The 21371-nt window shown below is 41.6% G+C and overlaps 2 protein-coding genes across 7 annotated transcripts in view; one reads left to right on the top strand and one right to left on the bottom strand.

Moving 5' to 3' along the window:
• The window catches only part of TSPAN3 (tetraspanin 3), a 939276-nt gene that overhangs the window by 481027 nt on the left and 436878 nt on the right, over positions 1–21371 (bottom strand). The window lies entirely within an intron of this gene.
• The window catches only part of TMEM266 (transmembrane protein 266), a 94118-nt gene that overhangs the window by 69947 nt on the left and 2800 nt on the right, over positions 1–21371 (top strand). For 3 of the 6 annotated variants that reach the window (XM_083698316.1, XM_083698317.1, XM_083698319.1), the window contains 5 exons: positions 35–91; positions 1685–1823; positions 2497–2612; positions 7036–7225; positions 19871–19933. In XM_083698316.1, coding sequence (XP_083554442.1) covers positions 35–91; positions 1685–1823; positions 2497–2612; positions 7036–7225; positions 19871–19933 — 565 coding nt within the window. The remainder of the gene's footprint in view (positions 1–34; positions 92–1684; positions 1824–2496; positions 2613–7035; positions 7226–19870; positions 19934–21371) is intronic. The other 3 variants (XM_083698318.1, XM_083698320.1, XM_083698321.1) reach the window with 2 other exon arrangements.

The raw sequence follows: 21371 nt of genomic DNA, 5'->3' as shown, positions 1-21371 counted from the left end.
CTGTCTTCCCTCTTCCCACATATCTTTTTATTAGACTGTTTTGAGAATAGTGGTTCTTGGTATATGGGACTACATTGAAAATAAAATAGAGGTAAGCAAAACCTCTGTTTTTATATTTAATAGCACCTCCATCCTTTGCAACACATTGTGCTGTGTTATTGTTTTCATTATTTTACTCAACATATATTCTGCCTTTCCTCTCGAAGAAGCCCAGGGAGGCAAATACATCAGTACTAAAAACAGTTTAAAAGGCTTCTAAAAACAGTTAAAAACATTCTCCCAACCAGTGATATATCAGGTTTGCCAAGAACAGTATCTTTCAGCTATCTGGGTAAAGAGGAATATTTTTAGCTTCCTTAATTAGCAATTAAAGCACACTGGAAAATGATTAGTTGTACTTAACCTTATTGTAGTACTTTTGGAGACTTATTGGTAGCAAGGAATGCTAAAGTTCTGTTCCATGTATGAAGCTGCCTTGTGTCAAGTCCTGTGATTTGTCCCTCCAGCCCAGGAGTGGCTCTCCAGAGTCTTGGGTCATCTCATTTGCCACCTGATCCTTTCAGCTGGAGAGCCCTTGGTCCCTCCTCAACTCTAGGGATTGCCACAATAGGACTAGATTCTGTAGCCCACTAAGAAAGTCCTCTGTCACTAACTAACTAACTAACTAACTAACTAACTAGGATTGTTTCTTCTTTATTCTAGTCTCCTCCTCTCTCTTAATTTCAAATGCCCTAGATGCTGACCTGATATTTGTACAGTTTATTATTAATTTTAATGAGTATAATTCATACACTGGTAATTAGTGGCTGCATTTGCTCATCTTACTAAGCCATAGTGTGATTTTGATAAACCGTAGTTTGCTTTCATCTGGATCTGGAGATCTTAACTCCAGCTAGTTTAAATCAGGAGTGCGGAGCATGTAGATGTTGTTGAGCTCTCAGCCCCCGTCATCCCCAGCCAGCGTGGTCAAGGAGAATGGGCTGCAGTCCAGCAACAGCTGGAGGGACCATAGTCCTGATTTAAACAGCCTAGTTTCAGTAATTATGGGTTGAAATTGGCTTGTTTAAAACTCACCGTCTGTCCAAACAACATGACAAGCTACAGTGAAATAAAGTGGTAGTGAAAGCTTCTGGATTGCTCCTCCCAGCTGCGGAACAGGGAGAGCCGCACTATGTGCAAACATGGCTCGTGTGGGGTGCCTTTGTTTAATGGGTGGGGAGCTGCTTTGGCCCCAGAAACTGAGCATGACTTGACCTTGAATGAATAGCCCTCTGAATTGCTTGGGACAAGAGCTGAATGCCACCAAGACATGCAAACCATTCTAAGTACCACAGTATGATGCATTGCTACATAGTTCTCCAGTGCAATGGCCCATTTCAGGGGGGAAACTGTTAAGTCTTATTAATACAATAAAACTCATTTAGCTGATCCTCGATTAGTATCTTACTGAGATTCAGGTGCTACTGCAGATGTTTGACAAAAAGCTTATCTGATGCATCCAAACGTTTATCCCCGGTTAAAAATGAGACAGTAATAATATCCATGACATCAGTAGAAAAGAAAGAAGCCAGAAGGAGGAATGGTTTGACTTGGACTTGATGTTTGCTTTGTTGAGTGCATTTTGATATTTGAATTCAAAAAAGGAGTGAGTAAAATGCTGTTTGTGAAATCCTTTTCCTATTAGGTATTTGATGGTGCTGTGATCATCTTATCCTTGGCTCCAATGGTGGCTTCTACAGTGGCAAATGGACCAAGCAGTCCTTGGGATGCTATTAGCCTTATTATCACACTGAGAATTTGGAGAGTGAAGAGAATTATTGATGGCAAGTTATCGATAACTTTTGTAAAGATTTGTGGAAGTGTAGGAATTACTTTTTTAAATAGTCAGTACCTCTTTTCAAGTAGAAAGCCAGATTTTAGCTGGATAACCCTCATTGATAAGATGGGGAAATTACCAGTGTTCCTATGGCAACTTTTTTTATATTGTTTACCAGTTTCCTAGTAGCTGTGGGTAGAGTGGGAACTCTGCACTAAAATAATCCCTAATTTAGGCAGCAGGAACATTGTGTTGATTTTTTCAGAGTGTGAAAATAAAATGTGTTCGTGTGTATGTTTCGAAATTGGGATAGAGAATTTTGGGGAAATATGCAGGGGAGGGATTAGGGAAGTGTGGGAATTGTACTTAACTGTGAAATCTTGCATCTGTGTTCTCAAAAGTAAACCTTGCTGAGTGAAACAGGAATTACTACTAGGTAAATAAGTGCAGGGTTGCAGAATACTATATGAATATTATGCAACCATAGTTATGATCTTTAATGTCCAGTTGATTTAAAGTAAAGCAAATCAAGCCCATTATTGGATTTCTCCAACTGAAACTAATAAGACATAAAATTGACCGTTTCAGAAACTTAACTGCTGTTGAATAGTAGTTGCATTTATTAGATGCATGACCATCTTTTCAAATAAACTCAGAAATCCCTTTGTTGTGGTTTCTAGCCTACGTATTACCAGTTAAGGTGGAAATGGAGATGGTGATTCAACAGTATGAGAAGGCAAAGGTCATTCAAGATGAGCAGCTGGAAAGACTAACCCAAATCTGCCAAGAGCAGGGAGTAAGGCAAAACTATATTTTCATTTTATAAATGTGTGTCTGTTACGGATTTTAATTTGTATGCTACTTTGCCACAACATTTTTCACCCAGAAGTGGCTCGCAACACTTCAGATTATGCTAGACTCCAACTTTTTCCAACTAACATGGCCAAGGGTTAGAGATGATGGGAGTTGTAGTCCGGCAGCTTCCAAAAGACTACAGGTTCCACTATCCATACTATGGGGGTTGGGCCAGAGGATTCAGCACGTTTTCCATAACTGAGATCTCAGGTGGGATAGCTGCTATCTCCAGGTACTCCAGACTGCAGAGGACCCAGAATAACCTCTGCTAGTCCACGCAAGCAATGCTGAATTGGCTGAAGCAGTCGTCTGGGTCAGTGCAATGCAGTGTCTCCTGCGTTCCTATGAGGTTTTGCAGAGGGATCTATGCCATTGAAATGCTGCCTCATACAGATAGGATGAGGGTGAACAATAAAAGGTGATTGCAAAGCGTTCAAAGTTAGCAGAGCTGTGTAGATTATTAATGACCACCCTTCCGCTCCCCTTCAGTTAATTCAGGTAGCTTTGTGGTTTTTATCCTTTTTAAAAATCAAACCGTAACACTGGAAGTTGAAGAATTCTTGTTCCCTTTCAACATGGTAGATAATTTGTGAAACAGATTTTGGTTCTAATGACTATACATTTCCCACTGGCAGCATTTTTGTTCTGCTTCTTTTTATTCTTCTTCCCTTCTTCTGCTTCTACTTGCAATAATGTTAATTTATTCCTAACAACCAATCATTTGCCTGTTTGTTGGAAGGCAGCCCAGATCACCCTGCCTTTTATTCTAGTCTAGTTCGCAACTGTCTCTTGGTTTGCGTGGTGTTTGTTTGTTTTTTAAAGAAATAATGTTAGCAACAAAGGCCCAAATTAATGGAAGTAAACATTGGATGGTGTCCCAGTGGCAGATGAGCATTCAGGCGTTCCATCCAAAGAGCAAAATGATGACTGTTGCATTAGAGAAGAGCAAGCTTCAGCTTTAAAGCTTTCATTGATCTCTCCAAGGCTACGCCAGACATCCTCTGCTACTGGCTATTTCAGAGAACTGTATGATTCACAGAGAGTTCCAGTCCTCTATATATTCAGTAAAGCACTAGACAAGATGGGGTGGCCCTTTTTATATGTCTAGCCATAAAAGGCTGGTGTTCCCTTGGGTCCCATACTGGCCCCTGTCCTTTTATGGGTGTTTATAAATAATTACTTAATGCAACGCACTGCTGAGGGGGATTTATTATAGTGTATTTAGTTCTTTGTCTGAGAGGGACTGAAAGCTGCTTCAGAAAAAGGTTTGGGAGTTGTGTGTGTTTTCTTATTTATTTAATTTAACTGGATTTATAAACTACTTAATCATCCATAACCTGTAGGAAAAGCAAATAATAATAATAATAATAATAATAATAATAATAATAATAATAATAATATTATTTATACCTCGCCCATCAGGCTGGGTTTCCCCAGCCACTCTGGGTGGCGTCCAACAAAATATTAAAATACAACAGTCTGTCAAACATTAAAAGTTTCCCTAAACAGGGAATGTCTTCAGGTGTCTTCTAAAAGTCTGGTAGTTGCTTATCTCTTTGACATCTGGTGGGAGGGCGTTCCACAGGGCAGGTGCCACTACTGAGAAGCCCTCTGCCTGGTTCCCTGTAACTTGGCTTCTTGCAGTGACAGAACCGCCAGAAGGCCCTCGGCGCTGGACCTCAGTGTCTGGGCTGAACGATGGGGGTGGAGATGCTCCTTCAGGTTTACTGCACCAAGGCCGTTTAGTGCTTTAAAGGTCAGCACCAACACTTTGAATTGTGCTTGGAATCGTAGAATATAAAATGCTCTTTTAAAAATACTAGTAAAACAGCAAGTTATCTTAAAATTCAGCAAAATATAAGTAAAACCAGCAGTTATTAAAATATACATTGTAAGATAAAATTGCATATTAAAAATATGTGTCTGGATAGGCTTGCTTAAACATAAAAGTGTTTAGCAAGGGCCAAAAACAATGCAAATATACACACTGCATATTAGAAAAAATGAAAAGTAAAGCAAGCTTGGTTGCATTTTTGTCTGTTGGTCATAAGAGGGCAGCAAAAGCACTATGTTTGTTTATATGTGTTAATCAGCTCACTATTTTTTATACGGCTTGTTGTCTCTGACATGCCAGTGTCTCTAGCACCTGTCAGAATTGCACATCTAGTTCATTGTATCAGAGGTCTGGATTTTCAAAAGCAAAAAGCAAATCATTGTTTTCTGGAAGAACTTGGGGGGCATGGCTTGGTAAAACCTGGTTTCAAAGAAACCAGGATCAAGTGTGTGTAAGTGTGTGCACAAGTGTGTTGACAACATGGAGCAGACCCCGCTCAGCCACTGTAACTTGTTGACTGGTTTTAAACCTGTCTAAACAGACATGGGATATTCCTGTGCCTGAGGTGGAAAATCCAGGAGTGGTGAGCATCTTCTACTGAGCAGCTCACTTGAAGAGTCCCCATGTGTATACACATACCGTAGAACCTCTACTCACGACCACAGTCTGTTCTGGAGGCCGTTCGGAAGTTGAAATGGAGAGGCGCCGTTGTGTGCAGGCGTGGGCGGCAATTCCCCGTTCCTGCGCATGCACGAATGGCAGCAAATCCGCCATTACTACTGGGTTTGCCACGGATGTTGGGTGAAATGGACACGAGCGGAGGTGGACGTGAGAAGAGGTTTGACTGTACTTGAATGTGCCTAGCACAGGAGAATTTTCCATTTACATAGCTCTGTCCTTCTCTGCCTCTTGATAGTGCCACAGATCCATCACATAAGGCAGCTGTCTCACTTTCCTTAGGGGAGGGTCACCTTGGGAAATTGCATTGGAATGGGAGCAGCCTCTGCAGTGTAATGGCTGAAGTGCTGGGCTTAGAATGAGGAGACCCCTGTCAACCCTGAATCTTTGGACAACTTACTTTGGAGGGTCATGGTGAAGAGAAAATGGTTTGGTGGGAACAGTATAGTGCCCTGAACTCCTTGGAGGGTAAATGGGGTAAAAATACAGCTAGCAGTGAATTTCTGAGTGTAATTAAGTTTAATAGAGCTTAAAGGGCATAGGATTCCAAGCCCCAAAGCGCCTTTAAAAAAAAAAAAGTCAGCATAATCTGTTATAAATGTTGGAAATAAGAAAAACCCCTCTTCCTGGAGGACATAGACAGACTAGGTGAGCGTAAATGTTTCATTTGCCTTTTGACACATTAAATAGTTTTATTTTTTCAAATGTCCCATCTTGCTCTGTCCTGAATTGGGATTAAATAATGCTTTAAATTTAACAAATTTAAAATCAAATGAATGTTTTCAGGCAGCTGTGGCAAGCTTGATTTTGGAATACACGTTCAAACTTGAAAGTTTATCCAATCTCCAATTTGCTGTGCATGCGTGGCACATCAGATTGCAGCTTTCAAACCACACAAAGTGTTTGGTTGAATTTGTATTCTGCCCTCGATCCACAGATCTCAGGTTGGTTCACAACAGTGAGATTATTGGTTTAGTTTTGTTCTTAATTTTATTATGTATTTTGTGGTTTTTATATAGTGAATTTATGTTGTGAACCGCCCTGAGATCTTTGGGTATGAGGCAGTATGCAGTTGCCAGGATTGGTGTAATAGGCTCAAACTGTCATGCCCTGGTGAGCAACCTGGCCGCTGAATTCTGCACTAGCTGAAGTTTCCGAACTGTCTTCAGAGGCAGCCCAACATAGAACACATTGCAGTAATCTAATGTAAAGGTGATGGCTTTTGGTTTGTAACATATTGCTGTTAGATTTTGTCTACAGGTAATGCAGCTGTAAAAAAATGTTCCTTTTTTTTTTTTTTTTTTAATGATAGCCATCATTCTGTGGACACCTGCAGTTTCACATTGTTCCCCTTGCATTGTATGGCTTTTTGGTCCCAGTATTCAGTTTCCCGCCTCTGTACATGTGTGTGCATGTGCTTGGGTACGCATGCACACATGTAGTTGTAAATATACATCTTCCGACTGAGGGTATCATTCATGCATCTATCTGATGAAATGGACTTCAAAGTCCGCAAAAGCTTATGTTCTTAACATTGCACATTACCGGTTGCTGTGTTTGCCGCAGTGAAACCGAACACCCTGGGCTCTCCACTTGACAGTACTCTGCCACACACAGATGTCAAGCTCAAAGCCGATAGCATTTGAAATGTGCATAAATCAAGTTGATATAACTGCTGTTACACAGATTATTATTTTTATGAATTGTAAGCAGTGGGTTTTTGGATGCCTCTCTGTGAACATTGCCCAAGCACTAATAATTCAGAAAGTGTTTTTCCCCAAGTGCAATATGCCTCTGTATCCACCCTTCCTCATTTTTTGTCTCCCTCGTTCCTTCCTCCCTTTGGCCTCAGTTTGAAATTAGGCAGCTGCGGGCTCACCTGGCTCAGCAAGATCTGGACCTTGCTGCCGAGAGGGAGGCTGCATTGCAGGTCCCACACATGCTGAACAAGCAGAGCAGCAACCGATACAAAGTTGTGGCGGCTGGAGGGGATTCCGACGACGAGGCAACTGAAAACATCTCAGAATTGCGGCCGCCTCGGGGTGAGTAGTAGAGCCGGCTGCTTAATGCCACCGAACACGGTCCAACTGAGCGCTGGTGCTATGCAGTCTTTGTTCATTTTAGTGGGACTTGTGTAGAATCTCCAGGGTGTGGATAAGCAGGGTGTGGATAAGTGGGGGTGTGGATAAGCAGTTGTGGTTTGCCAAGATGAAGCTGCCAGGAAATTCATAGCATCCTAGAACTGTAGAATTGGAAGGTGCCCCCAGGGTCATCTAGTCCTACCCTCTGCAATGCAGGAAGCACAGCTAAATAATCCTTGACATATGGCCATCCAACTTCTGTTTAAAAATATCCAATGTAGGGGATTCCACCACTTTCTGAGGAATAGTAATAATAATAATAATAAAAAATAAAAATTTCTTGTAGCCCACCCATCTGACAGGATTGCCTCAGCCACTCTGGGCAGCTTCCAACAAAGTATAAAGAAACACACCAAAACATCAAACATTAAAAGCTTCCTCAAACAGGGCTGCTTCAGGTGTCTGTGAAAAGTCATATGATTATTTACCTCTTTGACACCTGATGGGAGGGTGTTCCACAGGGTGGGCATAACTACTGAGAAGGCCTTCTGCCTGGTTCCACGCAACTTCACTTCTTGCAATGAGGGAACCGCCAGAAGTAGCCCATTCCACTGTTGAAGACAACTTAATGTCAGAAAGTTCTTCCTAATGTTTAGTTAGACTCTCCCTTCTTGTATCTTGAATCCATTGGTTTGGGTCCCACCCTCTGGAGCAGCAGAAAACAAGCTTGTTCTGTCTTCCGTGTGGGAGCCCTTCAAGCATTTGAAGATGGCCAACATATCACCTCTCAATCTTCTGTTCTCCAGACTAGACAGACCCAACTCCCTCAACCATTCTTCATAAGGCTCTATTTCCAGATGACCTCTGGTCATCTTGGTCTCCCTCCTCGGCACACCTTCCAGTTTCCCAATATCCTTAACTGGCGCCCAGAACTGGATGCAGCACGCCAGGTGGGAATTGGGAACTGGGTTTGCTCTCTCAGCAGTTTTGTTTCCAGATACGTCTGTCTGAAATTTTGGGCTGGAACTCATACCACGAGCGGAAAGATTACAGTTACCTTGTTAAAGCACCCATAGGTGTGCTGTCTTCTTTGGACAGCCTGACATATATCTCCCCGTAAGGTTCCTTGGGGCCCCTCTCCTATAACACTTCATTTATTTTTACCTTTTGGTAAAAATAGGTATTTTGCTATACCTATATTGCTGCCCAATAGCGCATGTTCTCTGGGTGGTTCACATAAAATTAGCATTTTATTCGAGAGCTGCAGGAGTTAAAGAAGTGGGTGCAGCCTCACATTTTATTTTATTTCCAGGGGGTATTTTTTTAATTGACTGGCATTGAGAACGAAATTCAACTGAGTGAAATGGCAGTATAGTAAAATGTTGGAAAGCATGGCCTTAGTGCTAGAGCAGGCCAGCTACCCAACATGGTGCCCACTGGAAGTTCTTGGACTCTAACTCCCATCAGTTACAGGTCAGGGCTGGTGGGGGTTGTAGTCCGAAGGGTGCCACATTGGCTACGTCTATGCTAAAGTGTGTGGTCAAGATCAAGCCACTTTTTGCAAACATTTGTTTCAATAAAGGAAGATTCTCAGCAAAGACTTTCTCTCTCCCTCACGATAGCAAAATGACCCCCATTTTTTTTGGAGTCCGTGACAAAATATCCATGCCAAATCAATAGGCGTTTCCTGGCTTTGTTTGTATTTGGCCCTGTGGCTTTTAAGAGTAAGACTTTGCTTTTCCTGGAGCAAAGAAAACTTGCCACCTTTGTTATAGTATGTACGTCAGTGACTTACTAGATGCTGCTGGACTCACAACTCCCATCAGTCGCAGCCAGGATTGCCAGAGGTCAGAGGAGATGGGAGCTAGAGTCCAGCAACCTGTGGAAGGTCTCAGGTTCCCCACCCCAATATAAGTGAACATTTCAAAATTGAAAAGTCTGCAGGAAGTGATTAATTTTGTGAATTTTGTGCAATAAATAATTCCTATTTGTTTTGCTGCCTGCACCCCCCCCCCCTCTCCCATGACAAAGGGCGATTGGAAGATTTCTCAGTCTACCAGTAAGGTGTTGCACTAGTTGGCAGCAGCAGCAGGGAGGTGAACGTGGATGGGATGGAGCCCCTCCTGGTCCTATAAGTATTTCTGGCACAAAGAAATTCATGGTCAGTTTTGTTGTGCTGTATGATCAAATCCCATTTACCGCAGGCATGCCACTTTCCAAACTGGGTTTGCATCTAGCCTCCTTAATCCATTTACCCCTTTTTAATAAGATTTCTTAGTACCTTCCTCATGAGGATACTTTATAATTTATGCATGTTTTCCTCCAGGGTTACATTAGGAATGGACGAGAGTGGTTCACAATTCTAAGTAGGTCTGCTGAATTTATTGTGCTTCTGAGAGTCAGCCTTAAACTTTTATACTTTCTAGACTTTGTTTTCAGGTTGCCACAAGCACATAGTCTTCAAAGGCTTGGTCATGCATAAAACATAGCCAGATAAATCATTCTTGAATGTTGGTACATTACATTAGTACACTTAAGCATGCAGAAGATTCACAGCCCGCTTGGAAGCAAGTCTGACTAAAATCAATTGGACTTAATTTTCAAATGTGTGCCTTTTAGAGATGGAAAAGCAGAATGCAGCATGTAACAAAAGGGAGCTTTTCTTTGATGTAATATGGACAGTATGTCTTCTGAAGTTCCTAATGGTATTGTGCATATATCTAGTGTATTCATGCTTTGTGAAAGTTTTCATACACTAGATATAGATTCCATAGCTTCTCTCCTATTCTACATTTGAATTTGATCTTTTTTGGAAGTATAAATATTGTGCTTTTAGCATAGTTGAATATATTGAGACAGCATCAATCAGCTAAAATAACTGTCGTAGAATGAAATAGAAATGGGGCCTCTCATGGGTTTTATGTCAACTACACAAAGAAACATCAGAATATAGTATGAACTATTTTATTTTTAATTCATTGAAATATTTATTTCCTGATTTTTACACCAAACTCCTTCCTAGGGCATTAACTGTTCGAGACAACTTGGGACTAGAGAGGTAGTGTGGAGTATTACCCTAGATTTGTTTTGTTCATCTCAAGAAATCCTGGTAAATATAATGAATCTTTATGCACAGAGGGCAATATCAGATTTTAGTTCCGTGCTTGCCACATATCCCCACACGAATTTCACCACCAATAATTGCCAAGCTTCTGGAATTTTGTCCCTGGACATCTATGTTGCATTTCTCATTCACTGTGACATGCTGATGTTGCAGTCTGTGGGCAGATCCACACCATGCTTTTAAAGCCCATCCATCACACAATGGCAGCATGTAACTTCCCACCAAAGAATCCTGGGAACTGTAGTTTGTTCAAGGTGCTAGGAATGGTAGCTCTGCAAGGGAAACTGCCTTTTGCCTGATGGAAATGGCCTGACACGGAACCACCAATTGCATTTGGCCGTTCAGGCGTGGGTCACAGCATCAGAAAACTCTGAAGCCTTCATCAGTGTGCCTAGAGAGGCAGAGGCATAAACCAGGCTGGGCAGTCATTTCCTGTGCAAAACCTGCCTTCAGGTCTCCTCAAAATCCTGCAGGTTTAGAGACCTTCAATTCTGCCTTGAACAATGGGCTTTTAGTGAGCTGAATTACCTAATTCATGAGAAACAGGATATTCCCTCTAAAGCTCATTATATCTCCCCCACCCATGAGGAACAATGGAAACATTCAGCGTGGGCTACTTGACCATGAAGGGCCGCAAAATTCCAAGAGAAACGTTAGACTTCTCCTCCCCTCCCTTCATAATGATATTTTTATGGAGCAGTCCATAAGTTAAAGCTCCTTGGAGAGCAGCTGAAAATTTCACTGGTGTATTTACCTGGGACTTTGTGCAATGTTGGAAGTCCTCAAAGCCACAGGATCATGTTCTGTGTGCTACAGACATCAGCGATGCAAGCTGTACTTAACTCTTAAACAGTGCAGTATCCAGATAACTTTTCAATGATTACAGACAGTTTGCAGTTAGTTCTTAACCCACATGTTTATTTTTTTACCTACACAGGTGATTGACAATTGGGCAACTCTGTCTGCCTGTCAAAGTTGGTCCATGGGGGTGAGGAGGGGAGGATCTGGCCCACCAGCCAGATCACGTCCTCCCTCTAACGTGCTGGGAGCCAGAGCAGCTGTGTAAAACTCAGACCCAATTCACAGCCTCATAGCTATGTTTGGCCTTCCTGCATCTTCCCAGCCATCATCCAAAGTGCCTTATTTGAATGGTACACCCATGCGTAGGTGCCTAGTGACATAGCAGCGGGGAGATGGGGAGTGACAGCATCTGATCTGGAGATGTGTTTGTGGTCAGAGCGGGTGGTGGTGGTGGCAAATTACTTAAATTTCATTTCTCCAGTTACAGAATGACCAAAATGGGGCTTCTTGGGGTGTTCATAGGAATTATGTCAAAAATACTTAAATATAAAGAAGATGCCCAGTCTTTTCTGCTAGGTATGAATAATCTCATTCTGGCAACCAGGCAGGGATGTTCTTTGCACAGCTGAGTAGAGTTGATTTTCATTTTCAGACTGTTAATTGTGTTGGAAATGACTTGTGAAGGTTTTGACTAATGAAGAATGGGAATGCTAAACCTTTATCTAGCATTTGGATGGAGTATTCACATCTTTGTAAAATGTTACCTATTTGCATATTGCTAGCAGAATGTTCTGCAGATGCCAAAGAAAGTCTTTGACAGTATATGGCAGTCATACCAGTATCAACCTTTTTTCTGTTGAGTTTGCTCCTGTAAAAATCATTTTAAAACTTGGAGATAAAAGCCCCAGTCTTCATGGCATGCCAAGATCACAATGTTAACTCATAGTATTTCCTTTTCAATCCATTAATCTTTTTCTTAATACATTATTAGAAGTACACATTTATTTTAACCTTTGCAAGCATGCAGTTGTTTCCCTATTCAGGCACACATCCTGAAGACCATTTTTGGACAGGGGAAGAAAAGGGATTGTAACATGTTTTAAGCATTCCTAACCAACTACTTCGTTTTTTTAATGGAGTCAGTTGTGATCTTGGGGGTAGCAGATTCATTCTGGTGGTGCCCCGTTTCTCTCCCACTTTTCCCCTTGTGTTAATTCCTGCAGCCCTATAGCATTGTCTCATCTTCCATTAAAACAATTAATGCTTTGTAGGAAGCCCTTGGAACCTCGGAGCGTGTGTTTGTTATGCTGTCCCCAGAGATAGCTAGTTAGCTTATTAAATGAAGTTGCAATAAGGCAGCCAAAGTGAGGAGGCAATAATGACATTAGACTGTCTTTTATCTGAAGCTGATCCATCAGTGACGACTCTTTGCTTAATAAAAGGCAGCCTGTTTGTTTTGTCATATGCTGGCAAAGTTAAATTGGGTTTAACTAAGATGAATGCACTTGCATTAAAAATGTTTAATCATTCTTGATCATAGGTTGAAATAATGCAAAAAAAAGTTACTTTACAGGATAGAAATAATGCAAAAACACTTATCTTAAATAAGCTAGAAATAGAAGTAATACAAAAAAGCTTGCCTTATGGTAAATGGTAAAAAAAATCTAATTAATTAATTAATAAGCTAAGTTAGTGCAGACAAAGCTATTAATCACTAGGGTAGTAAATTAAAAATGTGTTATGAAAAAGAGCAGATAAGATATTGATCAAAATATTGGTCAAAAAGTGTGTGTGAGAAGGGGAATCCCTCTTTGCTGATGTCAAGCATCTTAAATTTTTATAAGTACTTTAAAAATTAAAGCTGTCTAATTAATCAGGGCACTTCGTTATGTGGTCACAAGATTAATCCTATCATTAGATTATTCCAAGTGTTGCACGTGCCCAGTTGCCGAAAGCTCAGTGGGGGAAGTGGGGGAGGGGCACATGCTCTGCATGCAAAACATAGGATCCGTCTTTTGGATTTCTAGATGGGCAAAGACTTAATATGGTGTTAGGTAGATGAACCAGTTCGTATAAGGCAGCTAAAGAGGAAAATGCTACTTAATAATAGCTTCTTTTATAAAAAACACCACCAGACAAACCCACTAGTGATGTTCGGTAGTGCTGGAATTGGAGCACTTACGTTTGCTTAGCTATAAACCTAATAAAGCTATCGTCTCTTCCAGTAATATTGCTCTGAACAAAGAATAACTTTCCTGAGAGAATTGAGTCCCTGCAGGCAGAATTCAGTAGGAGCAGTGGAAACTTTAAAAAATGAATTGCAAATGCTGTTAGCCATAAGCTTCCAGCTGTGTTCTCTTAAAAACAAAGTCATGAAGTTGCATTGAGTGGTGCCCTGTGGTAGAAGTGCAAAGTATCGCCGATGAAACTGCTAAATATCCATCATAATGAAGTGGACGAAACTGCCTCTCTCAAAACATACTGAAGTGTGTTCATGTTTTGTGGCTAGCAGCAAAAGGATAAAATTTATATCTCCAGGCTTGCAAGAGAATTTACTATTCATTTCGCAAATTTCAGATTCCCCTGAGTATAAACATATAACTTTGCATGCCTGTACCTGAACATATGGTACTCAGAATCTTGTGTGCTTGTTTGCAAAGCCCATGACTTGAGCATAGATGCTTTCAACTTGTAGAAACACGATCATTACCTAAAAAGACAAAAATGAACAAGATGGATATCGGTCATGGATGATCTAAGGGAGATTCCTGCATTGCAGGGGGTTGGACTAGAAGACCCTGATAATCCCTTCCAACTTACATTTCTATAATTCTATTCTCCGAGTCTAATAAGACTTGTGTTTCTCATACAGGAGAAGTTGCCTAGTCCAGGATCAAATGAGGACAATTTCTTGTCTCTAAATACCCCAATCCCTTACATTTGGAGATGCAATGGAAGAGTCGTACTGTTTATCACTTCCTGTTGTTTACAGTGTTGGCCTTGGCTGGTACACAGCTTCCATTTCTCCCTCTCCTTGAATGCATGTACAAAGAAATCCTCCCTTCCCTTTTAAATCAGTTTAATTCTTATAATTCTTCCTTCAAAGGACTTTGGGTACAGTGATTCCCCCCCCCCCCCGATGTAGAACACTCATTTCTAAAGGTCCTTCATCCCCATTTACAGTCCAGCAGTGCCAAGGGGTTCTTCTGGTGAAAGCCATCACAGCCTTGAAAATGGATTATATTAATAGACTTCTAGTATAGACTTAAGTACAGTATCAAATCAGTATACATCGTGGTTGAGGCTACTAGTCATACTTTGCATTCTGTATACCTCTGAATGCCAGTTGCTGGAGATCTTGGGGGTGAAAGTGCTGTTGAGCTCATGTCCTACCTGTGGGCACCTGGCTGGGCGCTCTGAGAACAGCATGTTGGACCAGGCGGGTCTTTGATCTGATGCAGCCGGGCTGCTCTTGGGTCCTTACGAATGTTGGCATATTGATCAGTTATTTGTATGAGTCTTGGTCAGTGAATCTATTAGAGGGTTTTCACTAGTCCTGCTTTCCAGTGCTGCATTCTGAATAATGGATCACAGGGGTTTCCATCCAGCTGTGTGTTGCAGGTTGCCAACCCTTCCAAAAATGTTTCTGCTCCCTCGTAGCTGCACCACCTTCAGTGTTAGCACACAGAAGGGTCCTTCACAGCCTCTCAGCATCCCTGGCCCTCCGAAGCAACGTCAACCTAGCTGTGTACGCCATTATGGCTACATGGCATTTATAGTATCAATTATGGATGACTGAAATGAAGTGTATTTTAACAGCAGATAGCTGAAAAGCCTTGCAGTGTATTCCTAATCTGGTGGTATTGCCTTGAGCTACACTGAGGCTTCTTTTTAAACTCAGACATTATCAGAAAGCACACCTCTGACTGCAGGCATTTAAAGATCAACAGAGGCCAAAAAAGCTTTTAAAGAGCCAATGAAACCAGGAAGGCATCCATGTTCCCTTTCAGTGTCAAGTTTGATTGCCGTCTTAGGAGTGCAGCTATTTTCAGGTACCAAGCGCTTAGTGGTTTGGGCCTTGTTGGGTGGAGAAAATGTGCCGCGGAAAACATCTGTTCCTTTCACCTGCAAACCACAATGTGCTGTGAAAAAGGCAAGGCTGCAGCCACAGAAACCCAGGGGGCCGTGGAGGATCTGGCTCAAAGGAATGAGCATAAATTTGTCCTCCCTCCCCTCCGCCCTCCTCCTGGAACACAGTATCAAAAAGAGCACTTAAAAGGAGAGGATGCTTTTAAAGCATGTGATATGCCTCAAAGTGGGCAGATCAAGTTGCTTTTCTGCTTGGGTGTTCTTGCACTTAAAAAACCCACGCCATTTTCATATTTCCACAGCAATGTTTTTCATCTCAGCATCGTGCAGTATCTCTCAGCATCTTACATTTATGTTGCTGAAAAATTGTAGAATTAACTCTGTTTTCCTACTGGAAAATAATGTTTTTCAAGGAAACTAAAGGGCTAATCTCTCCAAAAACTGCCCTCTGCAAAGGTTCCACAGAAAAGAGAAAAAGTTGGCTTAGAAATCCAAATTCCATGAAGTTTTGCACCTCCTCCCATTCAATATATGGGGAAATCAAAACATCTGTAACTTTTCATTTTCATAGAATTGGATGACATTTGCAGGCATTGTAGCCCTGCTGAATGAAGAAGGCCTGCCAAATGATAAGGGAACAGATGTGTATTTGTGCTGGTCACCGTTTCCATTTTGATTCCCATGCCCCTCCAAAAAAGGAATCATCTATAACTTGTTTTCCTTTTGGCAGAACTGGATTAAGCTTGCAGGGAGACCCTTAGAAGAGCTTGAACGCTGCCAAATGGAAGGATGGCTGTGCCTATAAGGGCAATCGTTACAGTTTGGCTGTCATTAAACAGGGATTCACTTAATTTGTAGGCAATTTATATGGATGTAGCATAGAAGAGAGGGGTGCCCCTAGGGAAACAGCCAAATTACAGAGAAATAGGATCAGGGTTTCTTTTTTTCCAATTTTTATTTTCAAAGTTTCAAACAAACCCAATTTTTTACACATACACACATGTTTACATTAAACCATAATCCATATCAGTACATTTATGGGGTTCCCTGAACCCCCGGACTTCCCCCCCACCCCTCCCTTGGCTTCTAGAATTTAACTTCCTTTTTTACTGCATCTAATTACATTTATTTAAATTATTACACTTTAATTTTATCCTTTGTTGTTTTAAATTACAAGTGCTATGTCAATCCTGCTAACATATTTAAATGTTTATAGTGTCATTTAATATATTCTACAAAGTTATGCCATTCTTTGTTGAATTTCTTATCCTCTTGGTGCCTGATCTTCCCGGTCAGCCTTGCCATCTCCGCCTAGTCCATCATCTTCATTATCCATTCTTCTTTCAATGGGGCTCTTTCTTCTTTCCATCCCTGGGCAAATAACATTCTTGCTGCTGTCATCACATACATTAACAGTAGTTTCTTAGCCTTCGGTAATTCTTCTATTATACCTAATAAGAAAGCCGCTGTTTTTTAAAGAAAAATTATTTTAAACTTTTCCCCCAGATCATTATAAATCATTTTCCAGAAGGCCTTTGCTATTTTACAAGTCCACCACATATGATGGAATGTACCCTCTTTAGCTTTAGCTTTACACTTCCAACATTTGTTGGTGGAATTCTTATGCATTTTCACTAGACTTGTAGGAGTCAAATACCATCGGTACATCATTTCTATATAATTCTCCTTTAACATACAGCAGGCTGTAAATTTTAAATCCTCATTTCACAACTTCTTCCATGAAGCAAGTTGTATATTATATCCCACATCTTTTGCCCAATGTATCATTACAGATTTTACTTCCTCATCTTTTGTTTCATAGAATCATAGAGTTGGAAGAGACCACAAGGGCCATCGAGCCCAACCCCCTGCCAAGCAGGAAACACCATCAGAGCACTCCTGACATATGGTTGTCAAGCCTCTGCTTAAAGACCTCCAAAGAAGGAGACTCCACCACACTCCTTGGCAGCAAATTCCACTGTCAAACAGCTCTTACTGTCAGGAAGGTTTTCCTAATGTTTAGGTGGAATCTTCTTTCTTGTAGTTTGGATCCATTGCTCCGTGTCCGCTTCTCTGGAGCAGAAGAAAACAACCTTTCTCCCTCCTCTATGTGACATCCTTTTATATATTCCCCTTCCAGCAAATTTTTACATTTTCAACAGAACCTTATCGTTGTTTCCCAACAGTTTTTTCTGTAACCTCGAAAAATTCTTTACCAAAACCGTCTCCTTTATCCACTCTAAAGATGTCATTTACCATATTTTTCCATGTATAAGACAATGCTTTTGGCTTTAAAAAATTAGGCAAAAATTGGGTGTCATCTTAGACACGGATAGTGAGTGCAGGGGGGGGGTGATTTAAAAAAAAGCTAAACAACTTAATTTCTTAATTTTGGGTTTAAAAAAATAGGGGTCATCTTATACATGGTGGCGTCTTATACATGGAAAAATACAGTAATTGGTGATATTGTAGCCAATCAGTTAGCAAATGTCTTATGTCTTCAAACTTGGTAAATTTCAGTTGGTTTTCCTCCTCGGTTAACAACTCTATATACGTTGCTCATTCTTTTTCCACATTTATTTTTTTGACTAACAACGTTTCTAATGGTGATAACCACCATGGGGTTTTATTCCCTAATAAGTTATTATATTTTTCTCAAACAGCATAAATTGATTTTCTAACAATACAGTTTAGAAATCCTTATGAACTTTCGATTTTCCATACCAGAAATATGCATGCCACCCAAATCTATTAGCATGGCCTTCCAGATCTAAAATAATCTGGATTCCTCAAAGTCATCCATTCTCATAGCCAGCAAAGACAAGACATCTCAATATAATTTTAAATCCGGAAGGGCGAATCCACCTCTTTCTTTAGCATCTGTTAGTAACTTATACTTAATCCTAGACTTCTTCCCCTGCCAAATAAATTTAGATAGATCTCTGTGCCATTGTTTGAAGTGTCCTGTTCCGGTGACTATCGGTATAGATTGAAATAAAAATAACATTCTTGGCAAGACATTCATTTTTATTACCGAGATTCTTCCCCATAACGATAATATCATTCTTCCCTATATTTCCATATATATTTCTCTTAATATCATTCCAAACCTTTATATAATTATCTTTAAAGATGTTTATATTTTTTGTTGTCAACCATACCTTCTTTTCTATTCCCAGCTCTGTTATCTGTCTCAACTAATTTTTCTTCTGTTCTGTCATATTTTTTACCACCAGTGAGGATCAGGGTTTCTTGTGCTGGGGACCTTTGAAGTTGATAGATAGGGAGTGGGGCTGGCGATGTTAGGCTTTCAACATTGCGATGTATCACCAGCCAAACGTTGCAAGGTTGAAACAAGCTGCATTGGCCCCATGAGGCGCAGGTGAAGAAATTGTTCCAGCTCTCGCCATGGCAGCTGAGGTGCTTTCACCCCAGCGCCTTGGGGGGTGGGGCCAGTGCAGCTGCTCAGCTGGGGGGCAGAAATTCTCCCGTGAGCCCAGTGTCTTCATTGAGGGGCAGGCAGCCACGCACCCCTGAACAGAGGTTTAAAGGAGCCCCCACTCCAGCTCCAGCTCGCTCAAACCATAGGCAAAGTCAGGGCTCTGTTACACTTGGTGAAGCCCTGTGAACACTCCGTTGGCAGGGGTCCCTCAGTCTTTGGGGAGTTGGGGGGCAAGCAAGCTGCCTCTGTAGCTTGTTTCTCCCTTCTCGCTGGGCACCAGAGGCAGAGGGACTGAGCAGTTTCACCCACAATAGACCACCAGGTGAAACTGCCATCACAGTCTGGCCCTCATATCAGTATCGATGCATCACCCAGGCCTAATAGGGAGAATTAAAAGGGATTTGCTTCCTTGCCTGTGGGTTTGGGAGGTGATGAATTTGTTATGAAAATGGCACATATTGGACAGGTGCCCCTGGGAAAGTAACCAGCATAATTTCAGAAGCGTGGGTGTAGGAGCTGGGGTGCTATGATGAATGAAGAGCTACGCTTGTGTTCTGATCACTTGGCACCAAAAATCGTGGCCCAGAAGCAGAAGGATTTCTGTGTTCAGCATTTTCCAAGGCAGCAGTACTAGCACAACTAGCACAGAGAATGGAACAGACAGGAGCAAGGTGGTGCATTGTGTCAGTTCAACATCCCTTCTTCAAAACACAGTGATTGTAGAAGTCTGATAAAACATTCCCTCTGATTTGACCTGTCATTCATGCAAATGCTCCCCCTCACGCACTGTTTTATTTTCCTCCTTTGTCAAGAAATATTGCTTTGAAGCTGTTTCTCTCTTACACATCTTGCATGGAAGTAATCCTTGTAGTCAAATATATGCTCACCACCATGTTTGGGACAAGTACTCTTTCGTGTCATATTTCACACACGATTTGTGCCTTTCTGCTCTCTCTCTTTTTTTTTTATAACCAAGTATAGCCCTCAAACATCACATGAGGAACTCACAATTTTGTGTTTTGAAAATGCTGTGTGAAATAGGATTCTGAGTTTCTTCCCATAATGGCATTATGGGTCCATGTGCTGGAGAACTTAATCTAGTACATGATTGGAATTTTTCTGTTGACATATCCCCCATTTACATTCACAGAGACCATGGTCAAAGACGATATGAACAACTACATCAGTCAGTACTACAATGAGCCCAGTAGTGGTAAGTTTGAATTCTAGAAACTAAAGAGGCTTGCTGCCGTTTCTCAGCAAGTGAGCCAGAGTCAGGCCACTGGTCTGTCTGGCTCAGCATTGCTGACGCTGAGAGGTTGGGGGCTCTCCGGGATTTCAGCCTCTCCCAGGGCTTGCTCAGTCAGACTTGCTGCATGCAGAGCAGATGTCCCCCCACTGTGATGTGGTTACTGATGCTGAAGCAGGTTTTGAACCTGCGCAGGCTTCAGGTGAAGAAGGCTCCAGTGAGAGGCTTAATTCTAAAACTAGAATCCGTGTCCCTTGAGCTGACCTCAGAAGGGCATCACCTGACTTCACCACACAGAATGAGGCAGGTTATAGCAGCCAAGGGAAAGTGTTCCACATGTTGGCTTCCTACAGTGGTACCTCAGAAGTCCGTTCAACTTCCAAAACGTTCGGAAACCAAGGCGCGACTTCTGATTCCAAAGAATGTTCATAAGCCAGAACACTCACTTCTGGGTTTGTGGCGTTCAGGAGCTAAAGCATTCAACTTGCAAGGCGTCTGCAACCCAAAGTAGGGTTGTATTCTGTGACTGGCCCCTGGAAACTGCAAAGTGCTCTTCTTTAAGCCCTGCTGCCAAATCTATTTCTCCTTCTCCTCCTCCCTTCCAGTAGAAACATTCATGTCTGCCCATATTGGGAATGGGAATATGTTGATCAGCTCCCATCAGCCTCAGTCCATATGGCCAGTGGTCAGGGATGGTGAGAAATGGAGTCCTATCTAGTCCAGTGCCGCTGAGCAAGCTGTCTGATTCCAGCAGATCTTGCAACCAACTTGACCCAACTGCCCACCCACCTTTCTGTCTAGCAGCTTGGAAGAACAGAAGCCCCGTTAAAATCTGCACCTCCCTGTGCAATCCACTCTGTTGTATTGGCATAGGAAGGTTTCATGCCATGTCGAACCTTTCATCTTCCAGCACATCCTTACGGATGCCCTTTAAACATCTGGTAGCAATTATTATTCAAGGGCTTCAATATTACTGATTTTTTTGTTTTTATATTGTTGCAAACTGCTGTGATATATATTTATGATAAAGCATTATATAAATATTTTTATATATAAAGTAATTAATTAAATAATTAAAGCTTCATTTTGGTGACTGCTGGCCATTAGTAGTTTCTTACTCATTGTTTGCAAATATATTTGGGGGGGGGGGGGCGGGATACGCAGCAACATGATTCCATACCCAGACGGGCAAGTCTGTTCTTAGGCGCCAACTCCATGGAAATCAGTGGAGGCGGGATAGTTCTGATTCCTTTCCATGGGGCTTGCAAGGGAAACTTCTAGGTGTCGGTAGCTGCCTCACACTCAGTCAGACCATCGGTCCCTGTAGCTCCCTGTTGTGTATCCTGACTAGCAGCGACTCGCTAGGGTTCAAGACTGAGGGCACTTACAGCTCTCCTTGGAG

This window comes from Podarcis gaigeae, assembly GCF_964106915.1.
Source record: "Podarcis gaigeae genome assembly, chromosome: 9".
Classification (NCBI taxonomy): Eukaryota; Metazoa; Chordata; class Lepidosauria; order Squamata; family Lacertidae; genus Podarcis; species Podarcis gaigeae.
Note: the sequence above shows the minus strand (reverse complement) of the source record. Positions and strands in the feature narration are given on the sequence as shown.